The 18730-nt window shown below is 36.0% G+C and overlaps 1 protein-coding gene and 1 non-coding gene across 2 annotated transcripts in view; both read left to right on the top strand.

Annotated features, from left to right (window-relative positions):
• DDX10 (DEAD-box helicase 10) overlaps positions 1–18730 on the top strand; it is a 253969-nt gene that overhangs the window by 201562 nt on the left and 33677 nt on the right. The window contains exon 17 of the mRNA XM_041772524.1: positions 16956–17095. Within this exon, the coding sequence (XP_041628458.1) occupies positions 16956–17095 (140 nt within the window). The remainder of the gene's footprint in view (positions 1–16955; positions 17096–18730) is intronic.
• LOC121501133 lies at positions 17412–17513 on the top strand. The gene has a single exon (XR_005990553.1). It is a non-coding gene; the product is annotated as a U6 spliceosomal RNA (small nuclear RNA).

Genomic DNA, 18730 nt, shown 5'->3' with positions numbered 1-18730 from the left:
AGGCAGATTCTCACAGATGAAATATCACCAGTAACATGTCACTGTTTAGGAAAATTAAGGAAAATCCTAGAATATATCTTAGTATAATTACTTAGAAAGTTGTGTGCCTAAAAATATGCAAACATATATAACCTCTGTATAATTAATGAACAAATCCAGTTGATAATGATAAAACTAAAGTAACCAAGTTTCATAATTGAAGAAAATAACAATTGAAAATTTTACCAAGCTGAGATAAGAGGGATAAAGCTATGATAACAAAGTGACCCTTAATTTTTTAATCTGTCATTTTACTAATCTCTAGTAATTTGGCTAAATAGATTCCCAGTAAATAGCCTTTAGAGCTGTATGAAAAAAAATTAAAAGTACAGGGAATTACTAATCATTTTCCTTAAAGGATAGCAGAAGGATCTTGTGTTAATGAGTTTGCTACCTATCTTAGCTTACTAGTAGGCCACGGACCATCCCTACTTTGAGACTCATAGCTCTGAGACAGAGGTTCTCCATGTACATGGACCCTTCAGAGTTATGTGATCCAATCATGGTCAGTCTACACAATTCATCTCCCCTCACAACTATATCATGCACATCGTGAAAGCAATGACTGACCAATAGGAAGTTGAGGACAATCTCTGTGTTGTGAATTTAGAAAGGCATTACCTGCTGCATGTGAGAGGTCAGAGTCCTAGGGTGAGGTTATCTGTGCCTGTGTCAACCACAGGTTAGGTGAGAAAATAAAAAACTTCCCTTCAGAGCATATAAGTAAATATAGTCATGGCACTTATTCCATGTAAATGTGACCTGGTACCCAAGAGTGGTGCCTAGTCAACAGTAAAACAATGATGGGTAGTTTGTAAACGGAGCACAATGCCTCACACTTTGACACATGACATTTTTGGCTCTGTAGGAATAATCATATTTAACTGCGAGCATTTTTTGTGTGGTTTTTGTTCTTTCTTTTTTTCCTTTTATCTTTCTTTTTTTTTTTTTAATCTTAAAAAAAAGATTAAAGCAGGCCACCCAAAATTCTGGTGTTCCCAAATGTTCTCTGAATACAGTGTTCTGAACTTCAGCTCTAAGTTCCTGTCTCAGGGTACTTTCTTAATACCCGCTGTTTTATTCTCACTTTTCACCTGCTTCTGGCTTAAGTTTCTGATCCTCACAGATGGATGGGTATCTATCATTTCTTACTCTGCTGTGTTATTCTGGAACTACTTTTATTGTTTTTTTCCTCCTCTGTGTTAGGTTACAAATTATTTTGACTTTTCCAGTAGGCATCTATTAACATTACTTGTTTATAATCTTGGGCTGAAATTTATGATACCCTTAGGTAGGTTATAAAACTAATTACAGAGATCTCAGGAATATATTGAGTATAGTGATCCCCAAACTTTTGCATTTTAAAACAAATAGAGAATGAGGGAGAGGTGCCTGGGTGGCTCATTGGTTAAGCATCCAACTCGATTTCACTCAGCTCTTGATCCCAAGGTTGTGGGATTGAGACCCACATTGGGCTCTGTACTGGGCATGGAGCCTGATTAAGATTCTCTTTCACTCTCCCACCTTTTTATCCCTCTCTCTTCTCTTTAATTAATTAATTAAATGTTTTTTTTTAAAAAATAAAGAAAATGAGAGATATAGTATTGCCACTTCTTGTTGCCTTTCCATTGGGCACATATAAAAGCACACACAACGATCATTATACTATTTTGCAAAAGAAAATGTAAATGGGTAATTTAATACTAGAATAAAATGAGAAGTCCTTTACTATGGTAGTTGGCAGTTTTGTACCAACATAAAGAAAACAATACTGAGAATTATTTTGTAATCCTAAACTTTACCTTTACTTGGCTAAACAATAGCTACCTAATACAGATATTTTGACCCTTCAGCAGTCCAAAGATACATTAGCTCTGGATCCCAGGCCTATCCACCTTTCTAGAATAATTTACATTCCTTTACTTCCCTTTTGCCAAAACAACTATTTTGTGTCATTTATTGAGTTGCCTGCATTGGCCAAGCTTGGTACAAAGCACTATTTCCTCATTAATCCATGGCATCGCTAACTACTTATTAATACCATATTAATTCCCAGAGAGTAAAGCTCTAGTGCAGTGAGGTTGTGATTTACCAAAAGTCACACAGCTCAAGTGGCGGACCCAAGATTTAACAGAGGTTGCTTGGTCACCACCACCACTGTCCCTGTATGTTCTTCCCATACAAACCCGATCCTGTCTTCCCCCATTTGGTTGTTAGATGTGGGAGAATGCCTGGCTGAGGGAGTTCAGTGGAAGCTAAAACCAAGTGGTCTTCTACTTTACAGTCTCTGTACCCGGGCAGGGACTGCATCTGGTTGGAAAGGGGAGAAGTATCTTGTTCTAGTTACTTTTCCAGGAATGACCTTTTATGTGCCTACGTGGTTTACGCCCTACGTCTTTGCTTATGTTATGTCTTCACCTGAAATGCCCTTCTTCATGTCCTTGACATGTTCCAATCCTTATTTAGCCTGAGCATAACTTAAATGATGCTCTTCATAAAACTTCCTCTAACTTCTGCAGCCACCGCTACCCTATCCTAGTGTCAGAGCAGGCCTTCTCCTGGTTAAGCTTCTGTAGCATTTTAATTGCATTTTCTCCTGTAAAACATACATCATTTCTTCCCTTGTATTAGAATTACCTGTATTTGTGCTGACTGGCCTACCTTTTCCCTTGTTTATGATTCAGATAAAGGACACAGAAGAAAAATTCCTTATAGAGCAGTTGCTTATTAACAAATAAAATATTTAAGACTGCAGCATATGTTTATGAGCTTCTTATTCACTCAGAACAAAGGGAAGCTTTCTAAAGTATTTCAGGTATATTTCAACATAACCCCAGAATATTCACAAAATTGAAAAAAAATAGGGTAAAATATCTCATGAGGTATATGTAGGGTCATATATATATTGCTTATATTTTTAACCTTGGAAATAAATGCTATAATGAAAAGCTGGTAACAAATACAGAAGCTGAAGTTTAAAGCATATGAATTTTTTTCTAATACAAATCTTAGGGGAAAAAATGTGTTGGTTGTCTCACTTGGTCCAGGGATCTAGGACCACAGTTAGCTTCTATGTTATATTTATGCAACAAATATTTTCTCAATGCCTACTCTGTGCAAAGTGCACTTGATAAGGGGCTTTGAGGGATACAGAGAGAAATACAAAGGTTACTGCTCCTAGAGTGCTTCCAGACTAATAGGGTCATTAATGTAGGGACATATATATAGTAGTTGCCCCTTATCTGTTGACAGTACGTTCCAAGACCTCCAGTGGATGCCTGAAACTGTGGATAGTACAGTTATACACTATTTTTTCATATACGTACTAATGATAGAGTTTAGTTTCTAAATCAGTCACAATAAAAGATTAATAACAATCAAATAGAACAGTTGTAACACTTTATTGTGGTAGAAGTTATGTCTTATTGTATTGGACTCACCCTTACTGTTGTGATGATGTGAGATGATAAAATGCCTGTGTGATGAGATTCAGTGAGGGGAATGATGAAGGCATTTTGACTTGTAGTGCTAGGCTTCATCAACCCCATGGTGTGTCAAGAGATCTCTGCTTCCAGCCCATGGTTCACTGCAGGTAACCGAAACCATGGGTGAAGGCTACCACACTTAATTTCTTTCATTAATGAGTGACATTTCATTGTATGGATGCCCTGCATTTTATTTATCCATTTATCCTTTGTTAGAGTATTTGGATTGTTTAAATTTTTTGGCTATTATGAATCATATAGCTAGGTACAAGTTTTGTTTAGGTGTAAGTTTTTGTGTGGAAATACATTGACATTTCTCTAGGGTGTGTACCTAGGATTGGAATTGCTTGTTTAATAACTCCATTATTAACGTTTTGGAGAACCACCTATTTTCCAAAGCAGTGTCCTTGTTTTATTTCTCCTCCCCTCCCCTTGAGTCATTGGTGTTATAATAATGGCAGAAAGGAGCGAGAAAAAACAAGAAAACATTTTTATTACTGTGAGTGTTTTTTTTAAATGGACAGTTTATCTAGAACTAGCCCTTGGAAATGATCTACTTTTATTAGGAGGCTGACTCTCAGAGCAGGGTGATCTTAGCATAAGTAACTGAGGCTCCTCTTTACAAAATGCTGAAAAAAGTTGGTTTGAGTTGGGAATGTTCATTCAGTAACATCTCATTCAATGATACCAGAATCACCTGTTTCCTTGGAAGATAAGCCATCATAGTTTGTAACTTTTATATTTGTAGGGGATGTTTCACACTGTATTTGGCATTTTTGGCTTTTTGTATGCTCATGGTTAGTGAATTTTCATGTTCTACTGGATTCATTCATATACATTTGTCAAAACCTGAATTCATTCAATTTATTTCTGATTTTAAATTACTATTTAATTTTCATCAAATGTGAACCAGTTTTAGTCCCTGCAGAGAGTAGTTTTCCAGTAGTTCACTGAGAAAAGTTGAGGTTGTACTTGGATTTCCCCTTGAAGAAATGAAGAATTGATAGAACAAACCATGAAGAATGTAGTCAGAGTAAACATACACATGATTAAAAACCCATCTTGTCAATGTTGTAGCTCTTTATAGCTCTAGCTCTAAAGCTATAGCCTAACTGGCTAACCATGTCATCATGGCTCTCTTTTCTCCTTGAAAAATGAAAATTTTGGCCAAAGATTGCAAAGATAGTCATGTGGCAGAGGGGTACATGATCTCACTCATTCTGTGACTATTTTATGAATTGCTATTAGGAATTCATGCCCTTAAAAATGTTGGTTATGACTTCTGTGTTTTTCTGCTTGTCAGCAGCCTGAAACAATTCTTAAGAGATGCATGTGTCATTAGGTAGTGGAAACCTAATTCATGTTCAGAGCTTTTGGGGAGGAGTGACCCTCCTAAAACTCAGACCTGTCTAATTTGAGGCCTGTATGTTGCCCCAAGCATTAGTTCTTGACCAGGGACAGGAGTCAAGGATGGTTGGTGACTCATGGACTCTTAAAAGTTATGGCTCTTCCTCCTTCCAAAATATATATGTAATTACTAAGAATGTTTTTATATTGTTTCAGTAGTCTTGTGGCTTCCAGAAACTCTACATTAAGAATTTCTAATTGAAAGCGCAGTGTCATTATATTAGAGAGTCCATACAAACTTCTTTAGAATCTTTTAAAAACAGTATTTCATCTCTTTGACTTCAAAAATATTACTCATTTTTTGATTGATAGGAAGAGGAAATACTCTGTAATCCACGCCTGCCACCCAAAGTTTCCTTTATACATATTTCTTTTATTATTATGGTCTTTATAATCTACTGATTCATTATCAACACACTTAAAGACATTAAAATATTATTTGGGGGTCCTTTACTAACTTACATGTAAAATTCATTATTTGTGGTGTTCATGTATGGATTTTGACAGATATGTGTGTACATATCTCAATGCTTACTCTGTTACAGATAAGTGTACATCTGCTACCATCAGAGATACACAACATAGGTTCATCGTCATCCCCCCCAAATTTTCTTGCTGCCTTCTCCTGAACACCTGGCTTGTTGTTTTTCCCAGACTTTAATATAAATTGAATCTCAGTATATAGCCTTTGGGGTCCATTCTCTTTCACTTAGCAAGGTGCATTTGAAATTCACCCGTGTTGTTGCATCAGTCCTTGTCATTGTTGAATAATATTCTGCATATCAAACTATTTACTACTTGGTTTACAAAGTAATTCTTTTATTTATTCTTGAACTACCTTTACTAACATTCTAATGTTGATACTTTCAACTCTTTATAACCTTAATAAATATTAGAGTTTCCGGGGCGGCCCGGGTGGCTCGGCGGTTTAGCACCACCTTCGGTCCAGGGCCTGACCCTGAAGACTCGGGATCAAGTCCCACGTCAGGCTCCCTGTATGGAGCCTGCTTCTCCCTCTGCCTGTGTCTCTGCCTCTCTCTCTCTGTGTGTGTCTCTCATGACTAAGTAAATAAAATTTTTAAAATAAAATAAAATAAAAATATTAGAGTTTCCTTTCTGTTCTCTTTTGTGTATAATTTTCTGTTTATTTTTTTTATTATGAATATACTGCTCCCTGAGGAGATTCAAATCTATTGCACATTTCTGTCCATGTTAGAATTATGTCTGGAGAAGGCAGAGGGATGCCTACAAAGGATAAGACCACCAAACTGCTGGGATGTCTTCTTCCTGTTCGTATAGTTCTGCTATTAATGATGATAAACATTTTTGTAGACTTTTTCTCATGCTTTCCTATTTGATGCTCATAGCAACACTGAATGGTAAGTGGCAGTGTTTAGATTATACAGATGAGGAAACAAGCTCCCACAATTAGTAAATTGCCTAAGGACACACAGCCAGCTACTGGTGGGACAATCAAATCAGGGTCTTGTGACTCATTTTATGTTAGAGTGTTCATTATCGTGACAGGAATAGTAAACTGGAATTTGTATTTTGTTTAACATCTTATTTGGTGTAACTTTCCTCTGGAAAGAAGAGAATGAAAAATAAAGATGATCAATAGGGGAAGCACTATTATTTAGTAGGATATTTTAAAATTGTAGCATTCTCAGTATCTTTCCGAGCTCCGTGAGATATTCATATATTAGGTAAGCAAATAAGTAAGCAATTTAGGAAGAATAATGAATTTTGTGCAAGGCAGTTTTAGAAGGAATTTCATTTTGTTGAAAGTCTTATTAAGGTTAAAATGCTGAATCATAGTTGCTTCTGTCATGGTGTGTTTCAAATTACAATTCTTCTTCTGTAGCAATGCTCAGCAAACAATAAGTATGCAGTAAATAGTTGTTGAGTGAATTTTCCAAATTCTGAAGATCCTTCCAAATTTGAGACTTGCTCTTTGAGGGTTTGAATATTCATGTGCCAGCCTTTCACCTGCCATTCTTAACTGTGTTTGCTTCATGTATTATTTATATCACCTCCTCATAGTCTTTCCATCAAATATTTCTATTGTTTTGGAACACTTAGAAGAATTTAAAGAGGGTACTGAGTGGAATTCGGGTAAGCTTGACTAGATTTAAGAAAGAAATTCTCTAAACAGGTGGCCTTTGCCTAAATTCTACTTGTTCCCCTGGATATTGCTTTCATCATTTCCCAACATCCTGTATTCCCTTTGTGTTCTTTAGGTGGCCAGGGCTGAAATGTGTTGCCTTCTGATTCACTATGCCTATTAGCTGAGTGCTGGAAGTTAGGAAGGACAGATATATTTCTGAACAGGAACCCCATAACTGTAGAGTCCAGAACCCTTGACAGGATTGGGGATTTCAAGTGCAATTCAGCCAGTGCATATTGGAAGTGCAGAAAAGGCACACTTTGGCCATATTCCAAAGAACCAAGTATAAAAATTAGTATTAGGCCAAAGCCCAACATCCACCAATATGAAATAAATTTTGGGGAGCCAGAAACCAAAAATATTCTAAAATATTTTAATGAATATTACAGCATCCTTATTAAAAAGGAGAGAGGCTATTAAAATTTGGCATTATGGTGCAGGAGGGGCGATTTCTCAGCTCTGTCAGTTGCTCCTGTGTTTACAGTTCTGCACGTGGACCTTGGTAGGTAGATGTCGACTTTCAGTGTTTAATATCATTAACCTTCTTGTGCTCATAGTTCAGAAGAACCATTTCAGTAACTTTTTCATCCAGGAACTTTATCCCTGGAATTTATAGTGTGGGTAAATCTCAAAAAAATCAATCCATCTCTAGCTACTGAAGATGGTTGGCTGTCTTTAGCAATCAGAAATTTTAAGTTTCAAAACTATGAAGTACTATCTTCTCAATGCCTTCTTTGAAAGTTATTTTGAAGTTTTATTAGTGAGAAAAAATATATTTTGAATACCTCATTTTTCTCTACAGTTCTCTTTTACTGTCTTTACCTTCCTTTTCAGGATCAAAAGTAGTTTATTATGAATTTTGGAATTTTCCATTATGAAATTTTGATGTCAGAGTTGGCATTCTGCTTTTCATTCATGCAATATGGGAAGACTTCTTTTTTAAAATCCTGAATGGAATTAAATAGCTAAAATCTGAAGACATTTCTTTAAGCTCCTTTAATTTATTTTTGATGATGCCGTCTGGTTTACAGGAAGGTAATCCAGATAGTTTCTTCACATGGAGACTTTGGGTTGATTTTTCCTCACTGATGGTCATGACCTGTAGGCATGTGTGTTCCCTCCATTCGCTGAGTGCAGTATTGCCATTTCTACTCCTTAGCAAAGTGATTGATATCAAGTCTTATTCCCTGTTGTTTTATAAACATTTAAGGTCTTTGGCCCTAATAAAATATACTATGGTGCTAGGTGAGGGTCTTGCTTTGTATGTGGTTCAAGGAAATTTGTTTTCTTTCCCTCCCTCATCAGTCCTTCTCTCTCCTTCTGAGAGATGTTCTACAGTTAGGTTGCCTTTTGCTTTCTTTTTATTAAGCTTTGAGTGTTACATTTCTTATTGGGCCATTTTGTGCTCTCTCAGTTTTAGCATTAGGATTTCACTTTTGTTTTTGCTTTTACTGTGGTTATGAGTGCCCTCAGAAAGAAAGAAGTAAAGGAAATACAGCATGTGTAAGAAGTGTATTTAAGCATAGGTTCTGGCTTTATCATCCGTCTTTTTTTTTTTTTTTAAGATTTTATTTATTTATGAGAGAAACACAGAGAGAGAGAGAGAGAGAGAGGTAGAGACATAGGCAGAGGGAGAAGCAGACTCCATGCAGGGAGCCTGACATGGGACTTGATCCCAGGTCTCCAGGATCACACCCCAGGATGAAGGCAGCACTAAACCGCTGAGCTACCCGGGCTGCCCTATCATCTGTCTTCTGAAGGAAGTTTAAACAATATTCTATTCTAAAATTTAAAATTTTTCAAAGACTCTCGTTCATTTTTTTTCATATCCATGATGGGCTAAATATACTGAGCACTCAGGATGATTATTAATTCAAGCTGAAAAAAGTGCTTGAGGTTTCTGTATTTTTTGAATGAGTATAAGGATCAAGGACTTGGTCATAGCTAAGTCCGTAACTAGATTCTTTGTGTATGTATAAGCCCTCAGTGTGTGTGTATAGACTCTGACCTGAAGCTTTCTTGCATGATCTTCTAGAGGAAATTTAAACATAATTTATTGTTATTTTATAGTCATTACCAAACATTCATTTTTTTTTCTGAGCACTCATTTTTTCCTGGTATGATGTTGATTGCATATTTTCTAAGCATCTACAATTAAAATTCTTATCAGCTTCCTTAACCCTAAATACTTGAGGAATCTGAGACATAAGTAGTTAATGAGATTTCTAACTTAACTAGTATTAAACTTTTATCATAATAAGGATTTATATACTGAATGATAATATTGTATCGCACTCTAATATTTTCACATTAAATATCTATTTATTAAATATTTGAGAACCTGCTCTATGGTTTTTGATTACAGCAGTGAGCAATGTTAAAAAAAATGTTCAAAGAAGACAATTTTGGTGATACAAACTTTGTTTAACATGTTGTGAAATGGACAGTCTCCTTTTGGAGAACTGCAAAATGGGGCATATGGCAGGAAGCATTTATAGGATAAAGAATAAAGAACAAGGAAGAGGAAAAAATATCTAATTGGTTGGAGCACATAGTCAATCTTGTTCTGGGTAAGGAGACCCAGAGTTGGCCTAGCACTTGGGGATTAGGTGACTGGATGTAGTGCATTTCTGATCAAGCAGAACATTTACAGGAACACAAAAGTTTTGATTTGCTCATGTGGCACCCCCTGTAGGAGTGCTTCCATCTTGGGCTTGGACATTGATTTCAACAGCAATAATGGGATATGGTCTCTACTCCCATGGAACCTACTACTTAGGAAGGAGTACAGACATTAAACAGGGTATTCACTCTAGATGTAGCCATAAAGACAAATCTACAGGAAGTTTTGCTAAGGATGTGATGTTTAGAAATGTTTAATGTGAGACTTGATGATTTGGAATTGGAATACCATGTGTGGTATAACAAAAAACATATTTGATCTTTATTCCTGGTTCCTGACACTGAAATTCTAAAATCCTTGGAATTTCTTGAGTGATAGGAGTGTTCATTACTCATAAAGAGCCCCTGTCCAGTGCACATGAGTTTGTGTTACAGAGGTAACTCAGGGTGGGGTTTCTAGATAGCTTCAGAAGGAGGCCTGGTCACTAAAGAGACTGAACACATGATTAGAGGATGAGAACGTTTAGCCCCACCTCCTCTCTCGGGAGGAAGTTAGGCCTAGAAATTGAGTTATAAGAACTCTTGAAAAATAAAATTCTGAGAACTTCCAGATGGTAAATATGTCAATGTGCTAGGAAGAGGGCCCACCTGGAGAAGGCCTGGTGGCTCTGCACACCATCCCTACTCCATATCTTATTACACATCTCTTCCACTTAGTTGTTTCTGAGTTATAACCTTTATAATAAAGAAGCTGGCAGTTTTAGGCAGGACACTTTCCTGAGTTCTGAATCGTTCTAGAGAATTATCAAACCTGAGCAAGAGATTGTGAGAATCCCTGAATTTGTAGTTAGCGGAGGAGAAGTGCAGATAGTTTGGGGACCCCATTTGCAGCCGGCATTTGACGTCTTATGGGACCGAGCCCTTTACCTATAGGGTCTTTGCTAACTCTACATATAGTGCCAGAATTGAATTATTGGGACACTCATTTGGCATTGGAAAATTGGCGTTGAAAAGATACCACGCTTGGTATCTGAAGACACCGTACACCAGGCAAGAGGAAGTGAAAGAGGATTCTAGTGAAAGAATACCCGGTGTGAGGATGTTGAGATGGGAAGGAGTTTGACTTGTTCTAGAATGTGAAAGAAAGTGTGTCTTAAAGATTGTAAGCAGGTGAAAACATGATCAGATTTGAAACTTAATGAAACAAATAGCTCTAATTACAAAGTAGACAATTGATATTATCAGAAGTGAGGGAAAAATGGTTACAGGGAGTCTCATGAAGAAGTGGGTGCAGGACTGCATGCAAGAGAAACCAGAAATGTACTTGGGAGACCAGAGTGGTCAGAGTGGAGATGGATGCATGCACAGTGCACCAAAAGCAGCACTCTATGTTTTATGAAACTTATAAAATATGCTTGATTCTGAAGAAAGAATTGTTACAGGCAGCAAATTCAGAGATTTTATGGTGAAAGTTAAGATTCTGGGTGATAACAGGAGAAGGCCTGCTGTACATCCAGGTTTATGTGACCTTGGTTAAGTTATTTAGTCCTCTGAATCACAGTTTTTTTTTTCATTTTGAAAAGAAGAACAATAATTATCTTCTTATTTCATAGGGCTTGAAAATGTGTCAGAGCCCTTTATGAATTTGTTGTTGGAGGGTGACACTTTCCATATGTATTGCTTGCCATCATCAAAATTGAAAGCAAGCTAATAAATAAAATAAAAGCTAGTTGGGTTACATTTTTTTTTCAGATATTTCTTCTGTCCTACTTATAATTGAGTCTTCCAAGTAACTGTATTAGGAAAAGCCATTCTTAGTTTAGGTGAAATATTTTCCTCAGAAGTTCTTAAACTATATTTCAAGAACAGCTGGTTCATAGAAGTGACCCTGATCACTTTGTGTGTGAGGCGTATTTGTCAGGGGTAAGAGAGGAGTGTGTGACAGTATGGGTTCTTGTTTTGTTTTGAGCTGGGGTTGGGGGAAGGAGGTAGGAGACTGATTAGTCAGTGAGGCAGGAGTGGTTGCAGGTTCTAACATGGAAGTACCTGAAGAGAAGCATGTTGACAGTCAGATTCCATAATCAATCAGCTGCATGTTAGAGGAACCATAAGTTGAAGACTGCATTCTTTAAGACGTAAGGCATTTTAGCAGGCCCAGTGGAGTCTGTTCATGCTAAATCAGCTGTTCCCCAGAAATAGCAGAACCTGGCTTTCATGTGAGAGCTTCTCCATGCATAACTATCCTAGAACAGTTCAGTTTCTTGTTAGGGTAGAGACTTTGTTTTGTTCACTCTGCATCCCCAGAACCTACTCGTGTATCTGGTGTATATATAGCCTCTTAATAAAGACTTGTTGAATAAAGGCATTTTTGTAAGGCGTCTTCACAGTATTTATCAATCTGCTTTCTTGGACTATATTTGACATGTATAGTTATGGTTCTGTGCATATTCTCTGGAATATATTATGTACCATGTAGTCCACTGAATCTGGTTGGTTCTCCCTCCTTAATGTCTCTCAGACATGTCCGTACCTCCATTTCCGTGGATATTTCCCTCATTGAATAACCTCCTTCCACCTGGATTATTATAATTTTTAAACCAATATCTTACCTTCAAATCTTAACACCTTCAGCCACCCTTCCCATTACTTTCAGCCACCATCTCTAAGGTAGAAATCTACTTTTCTGCTTAAATTCTTAAATTATTAAATAGTTCCCTTTTTGCCATGAGTTTCTAGTCATGATGTCCTAACACACTAAGGTGTCACAGTCAGTTGGGAGGTGATAGGAATATCAGAGTATTTGTGTTCTCCTGAAGAGAAGTCCAAAAGTAGATAAAAATGAGTATGGTGCCATTTTTATAAATATTCTTTTAAATGATTTATGAAATCACAAGGATAGAGATGAGAGCAACTAGCATGTCTTTTTTTTTCTGCTTTATGTAGCTAGAAGGAACATAGTTCTAAACTAGACCTCACAAGAAAGACAAAGAGTACTTTTCTCTAGAATGTTTTCATTGTGACGGTACTCCTAGTGACTTTTATTTATGCTCTGTGTTTATTGTAAATGATAGTTTTTGTTTTAATAAAAGCTACCAGAGTCTCATTATATTTTTCATAATACATATATATTTTATAGTTTTATTTCTGATCATATGAAGAATAAACCAAAGGACAAGAAAGATCAATATAAAAATGACTTTTTTTCCATCATCCCTACACTTCTGGTAGATTGAAATTGTATTTCTGGGTGGCCCGGGTGGCTCAGCGATTTAGTGCCGCTTTCAGCCCAGGGCCTAATCCTGGAGTCCCAGGATCGAGTCCCAAGTCGGGCTCCCTGCATGGAGCCTGCTTCTCCCTCTGCCTGTGTCTCTGCCTGTGTGTGTGTGTGTGATGAATAAAACCTTAAAAAAAAAAAAAAAAGAAATTGTATTTCTGAAAGGAGTGATTGCCACCTTAAATTCATTTGTCTTTGTCATGCATTAAGGTATGTAATGCAGTACAAACAATATGGTGATCATCTTAGAAGATAGGAAATAGCAAAATCTGAATGCTGTTAATTGGAAGAGAATTATATTAACAGAAAACCAAATAGTATTTTATCCATTTAAAGTAAATTTTCATCATTCTTAGTATTTTTCTTCAAGTAGTTAAATATATACACTGGAATATTGAGTGAGATATTTATACTAAGTCTCCCTAATTTATTACTCCTATTGTAAGCATTTTATGAAGGCCACTTGCTTTATACTAAATGCTAAAAGGGCATATTAAATGGTACTAGGTGTTAAAATGCAGTTAAGTGAAATATTCTGCTTGAAGTGTCAGAGCATAGATCTCAAAGCTAACAGAGCAGGTGGAAATTAAAGTAATTCTCACAAGCAAGAAAACTATAGAGAAGGTGAGCCCAATTCTACTTAAATCCTTGGCTGAGTGTCACATGTCATAGGCTCAGGGGAGACCTTAGGAAGCCAAGCTAAAAAAGCAGCATTTGGAGACCACAGAGATAAAACAGAGATATAAGCAGCTGAGCACCATGGTTTAGAGTTTGTGGTTTGAATCCGAGCAAGATAACTGCCTAATAGAATACAAATCCGATAGTACTCGGAAAAACATGACGGAGTTCAGTTTCTATAACTGCAGTGTCTGTTTTTCTACAAAAATATTAGAGATGCAATTAGGCAGTAAAATGTGATCCATACTCAAGAAAAGGCAATAAAAGAAACTATTAGGCCAGATTTGAATTTAGAAGACTTCAAAGCAGCTATATTAAATATGTTCAAAGAATTAAAGGAAAGTATGTTAAGAGAATTAAAGGAAAATATAGTATAGATGAGTAGCAAAGAGATAATCTCAGCAGAGCAATGGAAATCGTACTTAAAACAAGCTTGGAAGTCTTAGAGCTGAAATACACAATTACTGTAAGAAAAAAAAAATTGCCAGATGGGCTCAAAAGTAGTTTGGAAATATCAGAAGAAAGGAATAGCAAACCAGGAGACCTAGTAGAAATGACCCTATCCAAAGGCCAAGAAGAAAAAGGATTGGAAAAAAATGAGCAAAACTTCAGAGAACTGTGAAGTAGGCCAATATACATGTCATTACAATCATGGCAGGAGAGATAACAAAGAGGCATAAAAATATTTGAAGATATAATGGCCAAAAACATCCCAAATTTAGTGAAAAACATGATAGATCCAAGAACCTTGCAGAGCCCAAAGAAAGAGGAACACAAAACCATTCCCAGACATATAGTAAAGCTCCTTTATGATAAACATTTGAAAGCCACCAGAGGAAAATTACATATTTGCTTACATTTCAAGGAAAACACTGAAAATATTTGTTGTTAATCATAAAATTTGAATTTTTAAGAAAAAATAAGAATTTTTGAAGGCTTGTATCTACTAATACCTTCCCCATATTTTGAAGGACCCTTTTTATAATTTTGATAGTGAAATTAACAAATACGATTTTGAAAAATACTGTGAAATGAAATGTGTCAGCACTTGAAGATTCACATAAGGAAGATCAACATAATTCAGTGAACCAGTGTTTTCCAAATAGCTGATGCATGATGTTATGAGACCACTCACTGGTAAAAGATAGATTCGAAGTGAAAAGTAGACCAATGGATTTTAATGTAACAGTACAGAATGGCTTCAGATTCTACATTGCAGCTACTTGTTCTGAAACTACTCATCAGGGTTTGTTGTATTACCAAAGAAAAGTAACTGCAGTTACCTGAAAAGGCTATTAAACTAATCCTCCCTTTCCCAACACTCTTACCTCAGAGAGACTAGATTTTCTTTATATTCTTCACCCAGAACAACACATTGTGAATGCGGAGGAACATTTGGGCATCCAACTGTCTTCTTTAAACTAGTTAATGAAGGAGCACCTGGGTGGCTCAGTTGGTTAAGCATCCAACTCTTGATTTTAGCCCAGGTCATGTTCTCAGGGTTGTGAGATCGAGCCCCGAGTTGGGCTCTGCACTGGGTGTGGAGCCTGCTTGAGATTCTCTCGCTTTCTCTCTCCCCTGACTCACATACACACACACACACACACTCTCTAAAAAAAGAAAAAACAGGAAAAAATAACTAGTTTTTGAAGGAACTTGCAAAAATATAAAAGTGTTCTTTTATTTTGGAAAATTATAGCTGTTTTTCATAAAATATGCTGTTTATGTTAATATGCAGTGAGTTTTATTTTTACTTTAAAAGTAATTTTTAAAATCTTAGTTTTAATTTCTAATACAGTAAATTTCAGTAGACATAATCCCCATTCATAGAAGATCTTTGGAGTCCTTCATAACTTTTTAAGTGTAAAGATGCCCTGAGATCCAAAACTTGAGAATTATTTTGAGTCTGCTCTGTCTTCAAATTCCATTGAGAGCACCAGACTGGAAAATTGGAAATATCTTGTAGCCCAGGAGATTAGTGTTTCTGAGTATATGATGACATTCAATTTTTGTTGATATCCTTGATTATTTTCAAGTAGACCATATAGTATGCTGTGGAGGATGCTGCTTAGTGCTTTTGATGGCAACTCCCCCCACCCCCACCTTTGATAGATTTTTTTTTTCAGACCTGTTATTTTCAGTAGGGAACTTTACCAGAAAAGCAATAGGGGCCTTTTGCAATGATGACTAATTCTTTTCTTTTCTTTTCTTCTTCCTCCTTTTGTTATGTTTAGAGGTTATCAAGAAAGAGATGTTGAGAAAGTGTTAAGAGGGCCTCTATTGTGGCCTGCACAGTCACTTGCTATGCTATTCTGAGTTGTTATTCACTTCCTGGGAAAGAACATTAAACATTTGAAAACAGAATCATTGACGTTTGTCTCATATGGTGTGAAGAAGAATTATAAAGATGGTAACTGAGAGAAACTTATCCAGATTTTTTTTTTGTCCTACTTATAATCTGTTAAATGCGTATGGCAATGCTTGTTTGGTTTTGTAACCTAGTAGATAAGAACCACAATGTGCCAGAAATAAATTTTCTATAAGGGATGGTCATTACATAAATGTGTAGTAAGTTTATTTTAACATTACATTACTTTGTTCTTTGACAAAAATAAACCACTATAAAACAAAAGCAAAAATAGCCCACCTACTTACCTACTTGCATGAAACTGAATTATTCCCAGCTCCTTTGATGTGTTACTGCTTCTCCTGTCTCTTAGTGTTCCTCTTATTTTCCAGTGTTCTTAGTGACTTCATACTTATACTTGAATTTAGAACAATTCTTATTATTAATGAGCTTGTATTGGTCTGATTGTTAATTTTATCACTTAGATTACCGTGGTCATAAAAGTCATCAGACCAAAAAGAGAGTTTCTGTACTCTGTCTTCAGGCCTTTTATATTTTCATATACTACTTTTGGGAGTTTAAAATTCACATGTGTTTGAACAGGAGCACAAAAACAACTTTATTTTATACTTTGTTTCTTTGACTGTTGAGTTACGTGGAAGTCGTAAAACTGACCATTTCCCCATGTTGTGTTCCCCATCACTTAATGATGATTTACTTTCTGAACCGTATTTTCATTATATTTTCGAAATGACACAGGTTTCCTTTATCTTTGCAAATGATTATGATTCTGAAAGTCACAGAGACTTTCACCAGAAGAGAAAGCTTCCAATTTGAGGATATCAATTAGAGAAGTATTTATTTGGGTCTAGAAATAAAACTTGATTATTCATCAGTTGTTTCCTTATACCACAATTCCCTTTGTGTTTTCTTTAGCTCACTGATGAAGAGGAAGCCTTTCTGGATTGGAGTGAAGATGATGATGATGATGGATTTGATCCAAGCACACTTCCAGATCCAGATAAGCACAGAAGCTCTGAGGAATCAGATAGTGAAGACCTGGAAAATAAAATAAGGTATGTTTTTACTTTTGGTAGGATTGTATATGGATCTTCTCCTCTGAGTCCAAAGGATATGTAGAGACAAATATCTTGTACTCTTCCAATCATTTAGGAGGCTCTCTTATTGTTTCTGTTATCACTGTTAGTTGTGAGAGTTATAATAAGAGTTGGGTTTTTTTCCTCTATTTTTCCTGTTTTTCTCCTTCTGAATCCTTTATGCTTAAGTATTTGATGCAGTAGGGTATATTTCATGCAAACAGACAGAATTTTATTTTGATTCACTGTCAAAGGACTCTATTGAGAGTATTGTTAAAAATTTTCTCTGAATTTTGTGCTTGCTTCGTCAGCACATATACTAAAATTGGAGCGATACAAAGAAAATTAGCATGGCCCCTGCGCAAGGATGACATGCAAAAATTTTCTCTGGATTTTAAAAAAGGGCAGTTGTACTTTCACATTCTTTCATATAAAACTAAGTAACAACTACATAAAATAATGGGAAACTTAAACAGCCCTTGGAAGAGTCTCTCAATTTAAAATTTGTTCATTTGTGATGTGAACTTATTTGTGACCATGCCAAAAACAGATAAAATGCAATGAATTGCATAATAGTATGATTTGCTCAGCATTTGTTTCCAGAGTACTGTATTGGATTACATTGGGATTGTATTGATTTAAAAGTTGAGGTCACTGAACTTCATGCACATTCTAAACCAATGAGCCTCTTCAGACAGAAGGGAGGTACTAATAACAGATGAAGGTAATATGATTGAAGGAAAGAGGAAGCTTGTTGGAAGCCCTAACTACTAGCTCAGGGATTTGGGAGTTGGAGTAGGCCACAAAGAGCTATAATCTGATTTTAAGTAAGAACATTATGAAGGAAAAAAATCTCAAAAAGATTATCCCCTAAGAGTAAATGTTAAAGGAGGGATCATTTCAGTTACCCTTCATTGTGATCTTGTGCTCATTTAAACATAGAATTATTTTCTAATACTGAAATGACATCCATAATGCTGTCTTCCTAAGTGAGGCCAGAAACTTGAGACATTTGCTATTGGACAACTAGGTAGCAGACATAATGGTTTTTGCGTATTTCTAGGGGACACAATAGCAAACTAGATAGTGGGCATACTGGCACCACAGGTGAAAATAATTTGATCATGATTTAGAAAAGTATGTGCTGTAAGGGTTAAATAATTTAGGTTCAGAGCATATTCCTAATCTTTAGAAATTGATCTTTAAGGGAAAATATGCACACTTTCCTTCAGAAAGTTCTTTGGTGAACATGTTGAAACCTTGATGAACTAGCAGTTCATGAAGTGTTTAAGTTTGCTTCCCCTTAGGTTCTAAAATAAATGTCCCCTTTTCAGAGATGGCTTATGGGATCTCCATTTTGATAGATGTGATCTAACTCAACACATATGACTTTATGTCATTAACTTTGTTTAAAAGACCAAATTTGATTGAGTAAAATTTAAAAGTTTTAATGGATTTATTTGACAATTCATGAAATCAGGCAGCATCTCATCTAACAGAAATGAAGGTGCTCTGAAGAATTCTACAAAATGAAAGGCTTTTATATGTAGAGGAGAGCAGGAAAAGGAAATCATGGCAGGAGAGATGACAAAGAGGCATAAAAATATTTGTTAG

The sequence above is a fragment of the Vulpes lagopus genome, chromosome 10 (assembly GCF_018345385.1).
Source record: "Vulpes lagopus strain Blue_001 chromosome 10, ASM1834538v1, whole genome shotgun sequence".
Classification (NCBI taxonomy): Eukaryota; Metazoa; Chordata; class Mammalia; order Carnivora; family Canidae; genus Vulpes; species Vulpes lagopus.
Note: the sequence above shows the minus strand (reverse complement) of the source record. Positions and strands in the feature narration are given on the sequence as shown.